Source organism: Typha angustifolia, chromosome 13 (genome assembly GCF_048772165.1).
Source record: "Typha angustifolia cultivar Huaian chromosome 13, ASM4877216v1, whole genome shotgun sequence".
In the NCBI taxonomy this organism is placed as follows: Eukaryota; Viridiplantae; Streptophyta; class Magnoliopsida; order Poales; family Typhaceae; genus Typha; species Typha angustifolia.
The window spans coordinates 6,012,598-6,028,394 of record NC_133251.1 but is presented as its reverse complement, the minus strand read 5'-3'; the positions used below and the strand labels follow the sequence as shown (position 1 = coordinate 6,028,394).

Below are 15,797 nucleotides of genomic sequence, written 5' to 3'. Positions count from 1 at the left end.
AATTGCGCCTTGTGTGGCATCCATTTGGAAACCATAGACCACATATTCTTCTCATGCGGATATGTGATGGAGGTTTGGGCCCAGCTGGCAGGTGAACAGGGTTGGACATCCAATGAAGGGCACCATGTAGGACCAAACTAGCTCTGCTAGGAATGGGATAGCGATGGAGGAAAGGACATTGCATGCAAGGCCCTCATCGCGGCAACCCTTTGGACGGTGTGGAAACAACGAAATGCTTGGGTCTTCCGGGGTGAAAACGACCAGGTGAGAATGGTGGTGCGCAAAGCAGTGCAACTCGCTCGGGACTACGCCAAACCAACCCGGTCGAAGATCAAGCCGACTAGGCCAAGGAAAAATGTAGATAGTTAGCCCCACCCCCCGGCTGGATCAAGGTGAACATGGATGGCGCCTACTCGCCGGGCGACTATCAAGCAGGAGCTGGAGCCGTGCTCAGGTTAGCAGATGGCGCACTCCTGTAGGTAGCCTGAGAGCCCACGTCGGGGAACTTGGTGTTACTAGCCGAGAGTAGGGCCCTACGGCTCGGGCTGACCCTAGCTAGGGGGCAAGGATCGGTGGAGGTAGAAACAGATTCACTAGAGCTGGTGTAGATCATGAAGGCGGAGCTCGGCTACCCGTGGAAACTTCGAAACCTAGTTGCTGAGTGCAAATCCTTGCTCAGCTCTTTTCCAAACTATCGACTCATACATGTATATAGAGAAGTCAATTGTGCGGCTGACTAGGCGGCCAAACGCAGTAAGACTACGTCTTAGGCCGTCTTGTTAGGATCGGAAGATCTCATTCCCCTCGATCTTTTTAACTGCCTAAATTTTGATGCCTTAACCCCACCTGGGAGTTAAGCTAGCTAAATCCAACTCATATTTCAAAAAAAAAAAAAAAAATCTGGTAGATATAGTTGGGGTTTTTAACCTATTTATGTTTTAAATACCTCACCTCAGCTCATGTTCACTTGTGGAATATGAATAGTTTTAGTTTAGAATATGCCTCATTATTTTATGTAGTAATTAAATAATAACTTAGTTTTTTCTAGTATACTAATTCATCATTTTTATTTATTTTATTCTATACAACTTAAAAAATAATAATTTAATAATAAATGATAATTACTATATCGTTTATATGTTACATATCACATCAGTTGATATTCCTTATCTCTCCTCTCTCTTTTTTTTCGTAAAGTAGTTTTGTTATATAAATATACTATGATATCTATACTACAACACAATATAAAGAATATAAGCTTGCACTGCCACACACAAACACTGCATAGCTATATATCTTCACTATCACACACTACATAGCTATATGTCTGCATTGCGACATACTACATAACTATATGTCCATATAACCATGCATTACATGGTTATATATCTGCACTGCTACGCATTCATAAGTCCACATTTGTCCTAGTGCAGACATATGGAAGATTCTAAGTCTGCATTATAATAAAAAATATTATGCATCAGAAACATATATATATATATATATATATATATATATATATATATATTATTACTAATTTACATTCAGAATTTTCGTCATTTAGTATAAAATATCACCAATTCCGAATACAAATTTATTATTCTCTAATATTTTAATATCAACTTTACGTCACATTAAATATAATTATTACTTTTTATACTTAGTATTCAACTAAATAATAGAATAATATATGTCGGTAACATGGTATTTCTAGAATTGGCCTTATTATAAATATATACAAATCAAGCTTTATATAAAAAAAATGACGAAAATAATTTTCCTTTTTTATTATTCTTAGTATTAGATTTACCTCAGAGCCAGAGAAACTGAGCAAATTAGATTAAAGTGCCTTACTTTCTTCTGCTCTGTTTTTTTTTCCCCTTTTAGGGCATGAGATTATTTATATTTTATGCGATAGACTAAGAAGCAAGAGAGCAAATTAGGTTGGATAAGGTTGATATAGTTTTGGTAAAGTTGGGTTGGATAAGGTTAGATATATTTTGAGTGAGGATATTTTTGTTAGCATTTTAGTATAGTTAACTTAATCTAAAATTTTAGTTAAGTTTAATTAAAAGATCTAACAATAGAGTATTTTTTTATATCTCAATAAAAAAGATAGCAGGGTGTTTTCCGTAATTTGACTTGTAAATATCGAAAAGAGAGGGTGGGTTCTGTTAAATGTAAATTTCCCATTAAATAGTGATCGTATCTTATTGCCGTCTCTAAAGCCAGATAGCGTTAATCGTTCATCAGACAAATTAAATACACGAGTAATTAATTGGTAATGTCATTTAATACAGTAAAATTATGGATCCTTTACAGCCCCCGAAAGTTCCATTTTTACCCCTATGTTCATTTATAAAGCCATTGTCCAGTACCTCTTCTCTCCTTCGTTTTCTTCTCCAACGCCCTCATCCTTCCTACTCACTCCTCTTGTATCAGAGCGGACTCTTCCTCGATCCTCTCGCTGGTGTTTCGAGATCGTGACTTCTCGATCGTGGTCGGATCGCTTCAATTCCTTCGCCTTTCGATCGGATCTGCGGTTTGGTACGGTCCCCCTCGCTTGGATCATCGGCTGCATCGATCGCCATTTCTAGGGTTTGTCGGGCTGGGAGATGAACCAGAGGCTAAAGCAGCAGCAGCAGCAAGCCCTAATGCAGCAGGCGTTGCTTCAGCAGCAGCAACAGCTGTACAATTCCGGTGTCCTGGCTGCGGCCATGTCTCAGGTTCGAACATTTTGTCCATCACTTCTTGCTGCCTCTTTTTGGATATTTGCATTAGAGATGTTTACTCGTTTATGGCTTCGAGTTACTATCTTATGATGGGTTATGTTCGAACGAAATCATGACTGATGTTGCCATAGTTGGCGTTGTATCTTTTATTCTTAGTAGTTTCAAATAGTTTAAGTTTGTTGGCGTGTATGACTTTTATTAGTTTTTATTTGCCGATACATTTTCATCCCATGATCCCATCAAATTCTCGTATTTCAAGAATTATTTTGTTACACAGCATTTATCCTAAATATGCAGGAGTAGCTATAACGGTATAACGCTGTGTTAATGTGAATATATTGCCAGTTTTGGTTGTGTTGTTTGTGGCATTTTGCTTCATCTTGAATGTTGGACTTGATTATACACAAGTTGGAAGCTTCTGATAACCCTCGTTTGATGGTGCCTCCAAGCAAAAAGTTTGCATATGGTTCTTGATTTCTCTTCTTCGGAATTAATGTATAGTACTTCTACCAAAACATGATATCAGCCATATTTCAATCCTCAAATTGGGTGGGATCACATTAACCAGGGCAGATTAGAGAAGACCACTATCATGAGGGATATTAACCAAGGAATATTCTATTAGAATACTAAGGCTAATTTTTTAAGAACCTAAAAACCCTTTTCTCTATTCTCTATATCATTTATGGGCTTATATCTTTCCCATTTTCGGTGGGTTAAACAATTTAGGGAAAGAGATTGAATTAGACTTTGAAGAAAAATATCAAATAATGGAGCAGGGGTTTTGATTTGATGAGGTAGGATAAGGTGATTAGATCTCAGATAAGATTTTTGATTTGGTAGAGTGGGCTAGTGTGGGATATGATGTAGAAAGAGTTTGGTCAGTTTGTGTCTAGTTCAGAAAATTTTCCAAGTGAATTTTAGTAATTTAATCGGTAGAATTACATAAACCATAGGCCATGGTTAGTGACAATTAGTCAAAATAACAATAGTGTGTTAGATAGAAAATATAGGAAAAAAAAAAGAGATGGAGTTATAAAATCCTCAAGAGACTAGGTGTTAATAAAAAATGTGATGAAGAAAATAGGGTGTCATTTAAAATTTTCCTAATCGTTATAATAAGTGATCGGTGAATAATGTGATTGGATTGTAAATAAGCCTACCTAAGGGTGGTGAAATTCTGTCTCAATTTTGCTAATTTCATTCTAATTAGAGAATTAAGATTTAATTACATTAGCACCCTCTAGACTATTGGCTAATATGGAGGACCCCCTGTTGTTTAAAATGCTACAACTAGACCCCCTAAACTAACAGGGGGTGTAACGGAGTGGACGATATTAATGAAAAATAGTAAATTATTCTTTTCTCCCTGTCCACGTGGCATTATTCTGCATTTTTATTAGTTATTATTAGAGATAATGCAAATATCCGTTTTATACTTCATTGTTAATTACTTAGATGTGATTTGATTGGGTTTAAGTTTGGGCTGGGTTAAGAAAGAAGAGATTGGGTTTAGGTTGGAGTTGGGGTTTAGGAAGAAGAAATGTTTGGGTTTAGGTTTAAGTTAGGGTTGAGAAAAAAGAAGGGTTTGGGTTAGAGTTGAGGAAGAAAAAAAGATTTAGGTTTAGATTGGGGTTGAGAGGTTTGAGTTGGGATTGAGGAATGAGGGTTTGAGTTGGGATTGAGGAAGGAGGGTTTGGGTAAGAGTTAAGGAAGAAGAAGGATTTGGATTTAGGTTAGGGTTGGAGTTGATGAAGAAAAAGAGTTGGGGTTGACCGAAGATAAAAGCTTTTGACTGGGTTGGAGGAAGGAGAAATGAAGGAACGAATAAGGAAAGAAGAAGGAAAAGGAAGGTAGAAGAAGGGTATTTTTGTCCTAATTTAAAGTAATTTTATATTCTAAGGGCATATTTGTCATAAAATTTATACATAAATCACATCTATGACTATTTTTAGTCAAAAAATGAGATGATGTATAAAGGAAGGGCAACATTTTGATGCTCGATTAGTTTAGGGTGCATGGTTGTAGTGTTTTACATAGGGGGGCGGGGGGGGGGGGTCATTAGAGGGTGTTAATATAATTAAACCTAAAATTAAAGATATTTCTAGATCTCACTTTAAGTTATATGAAAAGCCAATTTTCAGATCAAATGTTATGATCATTGTGAACCATAGATATGGATTGTTGTGCCAAAGGCAACGGGGTGTGTCGACTTTAGTTTGACATGGTACATTATGTTCGCACATGCCATATGGAGCCAATGTACTTTTAGTATATTGAATAGTTTTGTTATGTCGAAAAAATAATCTTTGAATATTTTTAGGGCCTTAAAATATGTGTTAAGGGCCAATAGAAAGTCCCAATCCAAACTCTCTCTCTCTCTCTCTTTCTTTCTTTCACTCTTTCTTCTCACTCTCTCTATTACTCTTTTTTTTTCTCTCTTTACCATATAACCATTTGTTTTCTTACGGAGATCTCTAGCTCCGGCGAACTCTTATGAACTCCGGTACACCATAGTCTTTCTTTCTTTATTTCCTTATTTTTGATAAACTTTTTTCTAAATTTTTAGAAGTTTTCCTGCATTTTTAAATAATATTTAAAATTTTCTGTAACTAAAAAGTTTGATTCGATTCAGGCGACTGATACGGCGAATACGACCGATATGTATCGTTTACTCAGAAGGCTGATCTTGATCTTGATATTTCAAATGATTCTAATCTCATTATTTATTATTATTATTTTTTGGATCTTGTAAGTTTAGGGCAAATAACTTTGGGAAAAATCAAAATTTCCCTTTGCTTTCTGAAATATGAAGTATATTCTATATAAATCAATCACCTCAATCTAAAGAGAAATCAAAAGGGATGAAAGAGTGTGAAAGGCCCCAAACCTAATAACAATAGTGTGTTATTAGGTTTTTGGATCGAGTCGATTGAGCCGATTTGAGCTAGCTCGATATTTTGGCAAGCTGAGCTGAGCTTATATTATTGAGCTTCTCTTGATCTCGAGCCAAGCTGGAGCTAAAGTTATATTAATTTTGGGCCAAGCGGAGCTAAGCCCAACCGGCTCAAGCTCGGCTCATTTACACCTGTAGAGGGAACACTACAATTTTAGTATGCTTCCGTTTGTGGATTGGCCTTCTTTAAACACCGTTGTTTGAGTAGTACGAGAGAATCAGAAGGTTCATGTATAATTTCTAATGGGTAATTATGCAATTTGTGTTGTTGATGCAAAGAAATTTTCACTTTTTCTTGAAGTATGAATGAGAAGAAATTGGATGAAAGCATTCATGTACACCTCTATATAACATGTATAGTTATTTCAAAATAATTTTATGTCTTTTCAGCTAGAAATTGCTGATGGTCATGATAGTGTCATCTTCTTCTTTCTTTCCACTGGGTGGTTTTTGGAGGTGGTACACCTTTTGCTAATGCACATTGATACTAATATTATTTTGTTTCCTGATTCCTCCAAATTTTTTCCATGACTCCAAACTGTAAGAATGAGATTTGAGTATGTGGAATTCATTAGCTCGAGATAAGCAGGTGTCATTCCCTTTATTTTCTATTTATTCGCTGTAGATAATTTTAGTTAGTTAGGAACTGAAAGCAAAGTGCTATAGGGCCCTTTTCTTATTTTCCCTTTCCTAGGGCCAGTCTATAGATCCTCTAGGATTTGTTTTTTTATTTCTTCTTTTTTACTTTAACGTTTTGCAGATGGAGCCTGTTCCAAGTGGCAATCTTCCCCCTGGGTTTGATCCATCTACCTGCCGCAGTGTGTGAGTGCATTTAGTTTTTTTTTTTCCCTTCTTTTCCCCCTTTTGCAGTTTTTGTCCATCCATTTTGCACTTCAGCTCAATCTTGTAAAAAGAAAAATAAAAAGACTTTTATGAAAAAGAAAATATATATTCTTTAATTCTAACACTTTATGAGTGGAAGTAGCTTTCTCTGTATCGTTAGAGCAATCTAATCTTCTTAATTACTTTCCATTCCAATAAATAGTGGATTCATGATGAATGTGGCAGAACAAAGAAGTCTTCAATTGTTCTTTCATTTTCTTCTTAACTATTTTGTTACAATGATAACTAGGTATGTGGGCAATATCCATCCAAATGTTACTGAGAGCCTTCTTGCTGAAGTTTTTCAAGGTGTTGGTCCACTAGAAGGATGTAAGCTCATTCGAAAAGAGAAGGTCTGTCTCATGTATCAAATCCATGCTCTTTCTCTTGTTATTCTGTCAAGTTATTTATATCACCGCACTTAAAATTTGTGTACTTAGCATTTGTAGAGAAGAATTGAGAACTTGTGGAACATCTTCCACTTTGTAGCCTTTATCGCCCCTTGCATATGTTTAAGCATGGCTTTTGAAAATGGCCCGATGATAATGTTCAGTTGGATAATATAGCCATTTATTCTTTGAGGATATCTTGTCTTATCAAATTGTGATGATGACATGATGGAATAAGAGGATGGAGAATATTTTAGGATGAGATTTGCACCAACAGAAGTGACTGATGTAAAATAGATTTATGGTATTTTCTTTTCTTAAGGAATTTGAGATTACAATTGTGCTGAATATTAAATCTTCTTAGAATATCCTTTACTGAACTCCTTTTTCAGAAAATTTGAATCTTAGGTGAGCAGAAAACAAATTTTGCTAAGAATTTGATATCTTGATTGATTATTATCTTATTTTAAGTAGGCTTATATAAAAAAAAAAACAAGTCCCTGCTTAATAGTTGATTGGGTTTGGGCAGATGTAGATTATTTTGATTTAGGTATGGTATTATCTAGTCATCTTTTTATACAGAGCAGAAAGGAAATCAGAAGACATTTAACTTTGATTATGAAAATTTACGAATTTATTTTTTATTAGGATTCCATGGTTCCGGTTTTGTCTCAACTTTCATTTTATCTTGTGGATACATTGTCATGCTCCCCCGCTCTTGTTTGTCTTTATCTTATTGTATTAATTTGATTTGAAAGGATACTTGGAGGTGGGAATTTGAGAACCTAGGATGCTCCTATTTTTCTCTCCTTGGGTGTGTATCCGAGTACCCTCTATCTTTCTTTCCTCATACTACCATTTTTATTATTTTAACTACATTAGATATAAAGAGTTATGTTAGATAACAATAAACAGGATTTGAGGCTACAGAAGAGAGATTGATGGCTGAAAAGATTCGCAACTTGAAAAGGTATTACTAGTGGAAAGTCCATTTGTTGGAGAATATAAGATAGATTAAAGAAGACATGATCCAAACCAAGTCCTTATCTAATATTATCTTCCATAGTTTAAACTAGTGATGTCCCAAGCACCCCAATGAGTCCTTTCTTTCACTTGCTTCATGGAATTGTGTTTACTAGTGAGTCCTTTAGTCAAATTTTCAATTTCCTGTACTTTTGAACTTAGTTTTTTCAATAGATAAGTCATCTATCCATATATACTAAAAGGTGGTTGCAATTTGAAGGTAGACAAGGTGCTTGGTGCATATTCTGTAGAGGGATTATGTGGGAAAATAAATATCCAATTTGCAGAAATTAAGAAGTTTGAATTTTAGTTATTTTGTTTTTGAGTTTCAACCTAACATCAACCCTTTAGGGATGGTGCCAAAGTCCTTGACAAGCTTGCTATGAAATCTGTGGCACATTAGGCAGGTAGAGCCATCAAACCCATGTGGTTAAGTGTAGGCTATGCAGTAAAGGTTGCACAATGCTCCCTTCAATGCGAGATTTAGGAAGGGCAAGATGCATGCAGCCTTACTTCATCACCAGAGATGTTTTTCTTGACGGCAGACAAATAGCCACTTGGCTACAAAGTTTTTTTTGAAAATGGAAAATCTGGTAATTCCTGAAACTATACATGTCCTAGCTGCAATTTATATCTGTTTTATAGAACTTTGTGGACTTGACAAATTCCACCTGGTAAACTTGTATGAATTTAGGACACTAATATATGTGATAAATATCAAAAATTACACTCTTTTGTAATGCTTAGCAAACTGTGCTACAGAATCTAATGAGATACTCACTGAACTGATTATATTTCTGCTGATGGTCTAATGAGTGAAACATATAAATTCTGTCTTACATTTCTTAGTTGATCGGAATCATCAGAGCACAATATTTTTGCAGAAACTGACTGAACTTGTGAAACTTTACTGCTTATATCTTGATTTGATATAGTCAGCACTTAGCACTCAATTGATGGTATAATGGACAATGCTTTCTAAAATTGTAATTTCTGGCTGGGATATTTGTTTGATGGGTTCATTAAGATGTAATTTTCTTCTTACAGTCCTCTTTTGGATTTGTTGACTTCCATGATCGGAGATCAGCAGCTCTAGCAATTGTGTCATTGCATGGACGGCACATGTAAGAAAACTAGAATTCTCATTTTTGTTGTTGTTCTTTGTTATTCTTCTCAGTTTCTCATCTGCCGGTAAATCCAATTATTGCAGATATGGTCAGGCAATTAAAGTAAATTGGGCATATGCGAGTGGCCAAAGGGAAGATACATCTGGTAATAATCTTTAAACTTCTTATTCCATTAATTCTTGATTTGATCTTTATCCACCCACTTCTAATGTAAGGTATGTCTTTTCCTTGGTTAACATTTCAATTTCTCTTATCAGGACATTTCCATATTTTTGTTGGTGATTTAAGTCCTGAGGTTACCGATGCAACTCTTTATGCCTGTTTCTCAGTATACAATAATTGTTCGTGAGTTCCTTATTCTTTTGATACCTTCTAGCATCTGTAATTAAGTGTGTACCAGCATAAAAGAGTTTCTGAAATGGCATTTCTAACCTTTTACTTTAACCTAGTGACGTTTGTTCTAAAGTTTTATATTATGATAGTCAATTTTTTATAATTTAAGTTCTATATGACCTAGTGATGCACGAGTTATGTGGGATAACAAAACTGGACGCTCCAGAGGTTTTGGCTTCGTTTCCTTCCGTAGTCAACAGGTACATGACCAGTAAACTGGTACCTTTTGTTTTGTACTTCTTTCTTTTTCTGTTCTGATGCAACTGTTGCCAGCCATAGCGGATTTCTGTTTATCCCGGTTTTAGACATTAGAACAATACTGGACTTCACTAAGTAATTGTTAATTTGGGTGTGACTATTTCATTTTTCAACCTGTAATCTGATCACAAGTTTTCTTCCACCATGCTACTAAATTTTTAAAGACATGAAAAGTAAGATTATTTTTGACTTGTTGATGCCAATATACTTATTATTTATTGTTTTCTTTTTTTTTTAATCCACTTTTTGGTCACAGGATGCTCAGAATGCTATAAATGAAATGACTGGTAAGATTGCAAAACATCCAGCATTTTGTTGTTTTGTGGTTACTGGCTTTGACACCTCAAAATTTCCTTTGTTGAATAGTATCTAGATGATAGTATGTTCTTTTCATTGATAGGAAAATGGCTTGGAAATAGACAAATACGATGTAATTGGGCAACCAAGAACACAGGAGAAGACAAACAAGATATCGAGAATCATAATGCAGTTGTATTGACAAATGGAAGTTCTGGTAATGCAGGTTAGTGATTGTTCAATGGGCATTTCCTTTGGAGGACCTCTATGCTACTTTGGGGTACTTGTATATATGGCTAATCTGTTTTTCCTGTGACAGAAGGTCAGGACAACTCAAATGACGAGTCCCCTGAGAACAATCCTGCCTACACTACTGTGTATGTTGGTAATTTGGCTCACGAGGTAAAAGACAGATCATAAGATTGATTATCTTTTATTTACTCTGTGAGACGCACCTTTTCTTGTGTCTCTGAGATCTTTTAAATTTAGGAAGCATGTGATATATTAAAAGATCTCCTAAGAATGACAAGTAGTTTTATGGTTCAGAAATTCTCTTTCTTCCAAGAGTGACAAGTAGTTGTATGGTTCAGAAATTCTCTTACTCACCTACTAGTAATTTTACACAGGTGACACAAGCTGAGCTTCATCGCCAATTTCACATTCTCGGGGCTGGTGTAATTGAGGAAGTGCGAATACAGAGGGATAAAGGATTTGGCTTTGTGAGATACCACACCCATGAGGAAGCTGCTTTAGCTATTCAAATGGCCAATGGAAGAATTGTTTGTGGAAAATCAATGAAAGTATGCTTTTAAGTCTTAACCGTATATTTCACTGTTTGTGCCCAGTGTTATCTAATTATTTGGGTTTACATGGCTTGCATTTGTCTCCTTGCTCATTAACAGTTTCAACCATGGCATGTGCTTTGCAGTGTTCATGGGGTACCAAGCCAACTCCACCAGGCACAGTTTCTAACCCGTTGCCACCCCCAGTTCCACCTTTTCAGGTTTTACCAACACAAAGCCTCTTAGGTTATACAGCTGCAGAGCTTTTGGCCTATCAGCGGCAGCTTGCACTAAGCCAGGCTTTGGCAGGACCAATGGCTGGACAGCACGGCCTTGCTAGCCAGGTATCTGGAGGGCTCCTTTCCACTGGATCCCAAGCATTATATGATGGCTATCCCAGCCAGTCATCTGCTCAACAGCTAATGTATTACAACTAAGTTCATGGAGGACACGATCAATGGTGTTGGCTTGCTTGATTTAGGCCTTCGCTTCCCTCCATTTGATGTCATTAATGTTCTGTTCCTTACAATGACTGACCTGATGTTTCCCTTGTTTGTTATATCGTTGGTGCTTGTTGTTTATTGTTCACCTTTCTTTCGACCAAATTTTGGATTCTTAACGTGGCTAGATGATATGATGCTTTTAGTATGTGTAACATATTATCACCTAATAACCTGTGGCCGAGCATCGTTTCTAGTTTCCTTATGAGCAGTTCTGATACTGGGTCTGGTGTTTCCTTTTCTTATTTCTTTTTTTTATTATTATTTTTTTGGTTGCTTGTCAATTGTCATGATTGTGGCTGATAATTTATGTATGTTCACTAGTCCCGACACTTTGTTTTTTCATCTTTCTGAATAATCCGATCATGAGTAATATTTTTGTATCTTATTATGGTCAAATAGATGGACTTAAAACATCTGGGAATGTAGCTTGTGATACTCGATTATGGTCGTTTGTTGGTTATTATCATAAGTTAGAGATTTTACAATTGATTGAGAAAGGTAATACCCAAAAATGGCACTTGCCGACATCCCAAAAGATAAAGAACGGAAAAAAGAAAAAAGAGGAGGAAGATTATTCATCTTTACTCATGTTGACATACTGCAAGAGAAGGAACGAAAAAGAGGAGTCACCCGTCTCACTGTTGCTCGTCGTTTGCATGTTGGAGTCTCATCGATGAAGATGTCTTTTGCATCCGACATGATGTAGATCCCTTTGTTCGAGGAGGAAGAAGACCGCAAGCAAATCAAGGCGGGTGAATAAAAACTTAAGTTACATATGTGAGGCAAAGAAAAGCTTGACGATGAGCGAATTGATTTTAGGAGAGGTGTTGTACAGAACCTCTTAGGCCACACGTCGGTACATTGTTGACACACCTCATGTTGGTCAACACAACTATCTTTGATAAAACTTTGGATAGTGTCTTGTAACTTCTAAGGTTAGTTTTGACCATTAATTTGAATTTTTTTTAGAATAAGTAGGCTTGGCTAAGTTAAATTTGTCAAAAAATATTTGAAAAGCTGACCGCACAACCTAATAGGACGTGGAGGAGTCAAAGCTTATAGAAGAAGCCAAAGGGAAGTGTGAGCTTTGTTGGTGTCGAATCTCATAAAGAGAGATCTTAAAGCCAAGGGTGCGAGCTTCGGTTTAAAAATCCTGCCATAGGGGGAGAAGGGGTCTTCCTGGCATTGGTCCCACCTCAAGGAAAGAAGTTAGAAGAGCGTGTATTCACAAGGATCATTGCCTTAAAGGTAGAGGTGATCATCGGGCGGATTGGGCCGAGTTTGGGTCAGACTGTTTAGGTCAACCGGACTTAAATATTTGTTCAAAGCTCTACCTACTAATCACTCGGGCCAGGCTAAAATATTCTAACCCATTACCATCTACTAGTTCATTAGATATCGGACTTGAGTTGAGTATAATGGGTCTAATATAATGAGTTAAATATAAAAAAAATATTATATTTTATTGGGCCGAATTTAATGAGCTTAATATGAAGTTATTTTAGTTATCTTTTAAATATAAAAAAAATATTATATTTTATTGGGCCGAGTTTAATGAGCTTAATATGAAGTTATTTTAGTTATCTTTCATGCGAACATATTTATATATTGATATATAGTTTACTAAAAATTTAATATGGGACTAAAAAAATTATAAGAATATATATGCATTATGGGTCAGGTTATAAATGAGAATAGGCTTAACCCATGCTACTCACTACCATCTCAAGCTCGAGTCTAACCGAATCCAAATTAAACTTGGGTCAGACTTAGCCCAATTAATATCAGGCGAGTTCAGATCGTGTTTAGGCGGGTTGTGCCTAATAATCATCTCTACTTAGAGGACCTAAGGTAGAGCTTCACCCATCTAATCTACTTGGCAAGAAGTGATGTGCATAGAGAATTTGTAGGAGGGTATCCCAACTAACATAGTCAAAGGTTTTTAAAAAGTCAAGCTTTGAAAAACCCCTAAACACACGTATGTATCTAACCTCTAGGCAATGATATTTCTCGTTCGCTTAAGTAAAAGTCGGAAGAAATATTAAAAACGAAAGTAGAGATGAACGCCAAGATTTTAACGTGGAAAACTCAAACGGGAAAAAAACCACGGATCCAAACTCGGATCAAAACCAATCACTATGATAGTAGCAGTTACAAGACTAACTCACAAAACAACCCGTCGATCCAAACGACTTTGTTCCTCTCAGTTTTGATCGTTAGAACCCACGATTCACTGCTTCTTGTGATTGAAGTCCAATCTCAGTAGCCCTCGAGATTGATCTTTCGTCTAGATAGCCCTTAAGACGAAAGATTAAGATTTGTAGATGCGAAGGGCCTTGTTTGTTGAAGAACCGATGGCCTCCAAAAAGTCTCCTTGAATAATCTTCTTCAACTCCCCTAGGTTAGGGCAACACTATCCTTATATATGATCTCCAAGATAGAGCCAAATCCAAGTCATAATCGTACTCACGAAAATCCAATAAATTACAAATTTCATAGGTGCGTTCGAACGCGGCCCGAGTGCGTTCGAACGACCTAACTTAATCTCAGGTGCGTTCGAACGGGCCCAAGTGCGTTCGAACGCGACAGCTTGAATTCTTCAGGTTGTGTTCGAACGCGTTTGTGAACGCTGCTCTCGGTCTGTGTGAACGCGGTACCCGTGTTCGAACGCGTTTGTGAACGCGGCTCTCTGTCTGTGTGAACGCAGTGCTCGCGTTCGAACGCGCTTGTGAACGCGATGAGAACGCGACAGCTTTTCTTCAATAACCTTGCAATTCTTCAAACCAGAGATATTCTAGACTTGTGCAAAGCTCATATATATGAAAAAATACACTTAGAATATTTTGTACAAAATTGCCAACAAATAAAAAACCTAACAAGCTTGATTAGAACATCAAGTTTGCAAGCCTAGCTAATAGAGAAATAAGCTCATGGGCAATTATAAAATTGTCAAGAATACACCAACTTTGAATGAAGGCATATTGTGAGCCCAAGACTAGGTTCTCAAGATGAATGTTTAAGGACATTAAGTTTGCAAGCTCATGAGCAATTATAAAGTTGTCAATAATACACTAACTTTTAATGAAGGCATATTGTGAGCCCAAGACTAGGTTCTCAAGATGAGATGAGAGATGATGACCCTTTGAAAAAAATTTAAGGTTGTAGTTTATTAATCTAATTGGGCAATAGTATAAGGCAGAGGAGTCTCCTTGAGACTTAGGAATGAAGGAGAAGAATGCCTTATTCCAACCACTGATGTCAGACAATCCTGAGAAGACCTAAGGAAAGACCTTTAAGAAGTTGCACTTAACATTGTCCTAGAACTTTTGATAGAAAACTATTGGTAAATTCCTTGCGTCCTATCACCTTCTGAGCGTTGAGGTCAAACACCATCTTATAGACTTCGTCCTCTAAGAACAGGAGTAGGTTAGACAACTTAGGGCCACCATCTAGAAAGATAGAGGGCCAATTTATTATTGCTTAATTGTATCATAAAATCATTGGGTTGGATTAGGTTCCCTAACAAACATAAGCAATAACAAACAATATCTAAATACTTGAGATTTTATGATACAATTAATCATCATGTCACTAAAGAAAAAGAAAGAGATTCCCAGTTGGGATTTAAGAAATTTTCTCCTTCAACAGTTGATTCATCACTATCAAAAGTTTTACGTCAAGATCAAGAAAGAATTAAAAACAAACCGATGAAAACGATATTTGTCCGCTTAAAAGACATCCCTATATTATCGACCCATCAATCGAAAAAAGAGAAAAAAAAAAACCTACCTTAATGTTTTGGTTGGATAGGAATGAAGAAAGAGAGGGAGGGTTTATCGTTACACATCAAAATCTAGGGCAACAAAATTCTTTCTAGTACTTATGTTCCATTGTTTTGCATCTAATTTTGAACCACACAATGATACATTATTCGTCAAGCTAGCTCCTCCCTCTCCATCTTATTACCTGGACCACTACTTTCAACTTAGGATCCAACTTTTCTGACACAAAGATTGGACTGCCTGAGGCATTTCTACTTCCATTTATTTCTCCTCCTATTGTTGTCTTCTGGTTTGGAAGAGAATAATGGCCATCACTGGTTGCTATCTCCACCTGCTGAATTGTTGTTGTCCCATTCATGGAGAACATGGTTTGAAATCTAACCAGATAACTAAGCTAAGGCTCTATCTCATTGCCACAGAAAAACAAAGACAAAATAAAAAAAATTAAAAAAAGGGAAAAGGGAAGAAATATATTTGTGAATGATTATTTGATTACTTGAAAGTAGAAAACAGAAGTTTGAAAAGATGAAGTAAACTTATTTGGTAGATAAGAAAGTCACTTTCTTAATTTATGTTTCTTCTGTCTCTTTCAAGTAAATCATGACATTATGAATAAAATAAGTGTAATAATTACTCTAGATATATAGCATAATTATTTTGTTTAATCTTTTAA

General features: G+C 36.2%; 1 protein-coding gene across 2 annotated transcripts; it reads left to right on the top strand.

Moving 5' to 3' along the window:
* Nucleotides 1-2,390: 2,390 nt before the first annotated feature.
* LOC140773494 (RNA-binding protein 208-like) lies at nucleotides 2,391-11,755 on the top strand. Of its 2 annotated transcripts, none has more exons than XM_073116086.1 (12): nucleotides 2,391-2,726; nucleotides 6,449-6,510; nucleotides 6,821-6,923; nucleotides 9,030-9,106; nucleotides 9,193-9,254; nucleotides 9,367-9,454; nucleotides 9,627-9,702; nucleotides 10,017-10,047; nucleotides 10,161-10,283; nucleotides 10,380-10,459; nucleotides 10,684-10,857; nucleotides 10,986-11,755. In XM_073116086.1, the coding sequence occupies exons 1-12, from the start codon at nucleotides 2,616-2,618 to the stop codon at nucleotides 11,274-11,276; spliced, it is 1,278 nt and encodes a 425-aa protein (XP_072972187.1). In that variant the 5' UTR covers nucleotides 2,391-2,615; the 3' UTR covers nucleotides 11,277-11,755. The 2 variants fall into 2 exon arrangements, with proteins under 2 accessions (XP_072972187.1, XP_072972186.1); XM_073116085.1 differs by having other exon boundaries at nucleotides 10,377-10,459.
* Nucleotides 11,756-15,797: the final 4,042 nt, after the last annotated feature.

Excerpts from the sequence above, each read along its gene's own strand:
- LOC140773494 (XM_073116085.1), top strand. The coding sequence starts at position 2,616 with ATGAACCAGAGGCTAAAGCAGCAGCAGCAGCAAGCCCTAATGCAGCAG. Across the intron at positions 9,255-9,366 it reads CCAAAGGGAAGATACATCTG|GACATTTCCATATTTTTGTT; the intron begins GTAATAATCTTT and ends TTCTCTTATCAG. Across the intron at positions 9,455-9,626 it reads TCAGTATACAATAATTGTTC|TGATGCACGAGTTATGTGGG; the intron begins GTGAGTTCCTTA and ends TATATGACCTAG.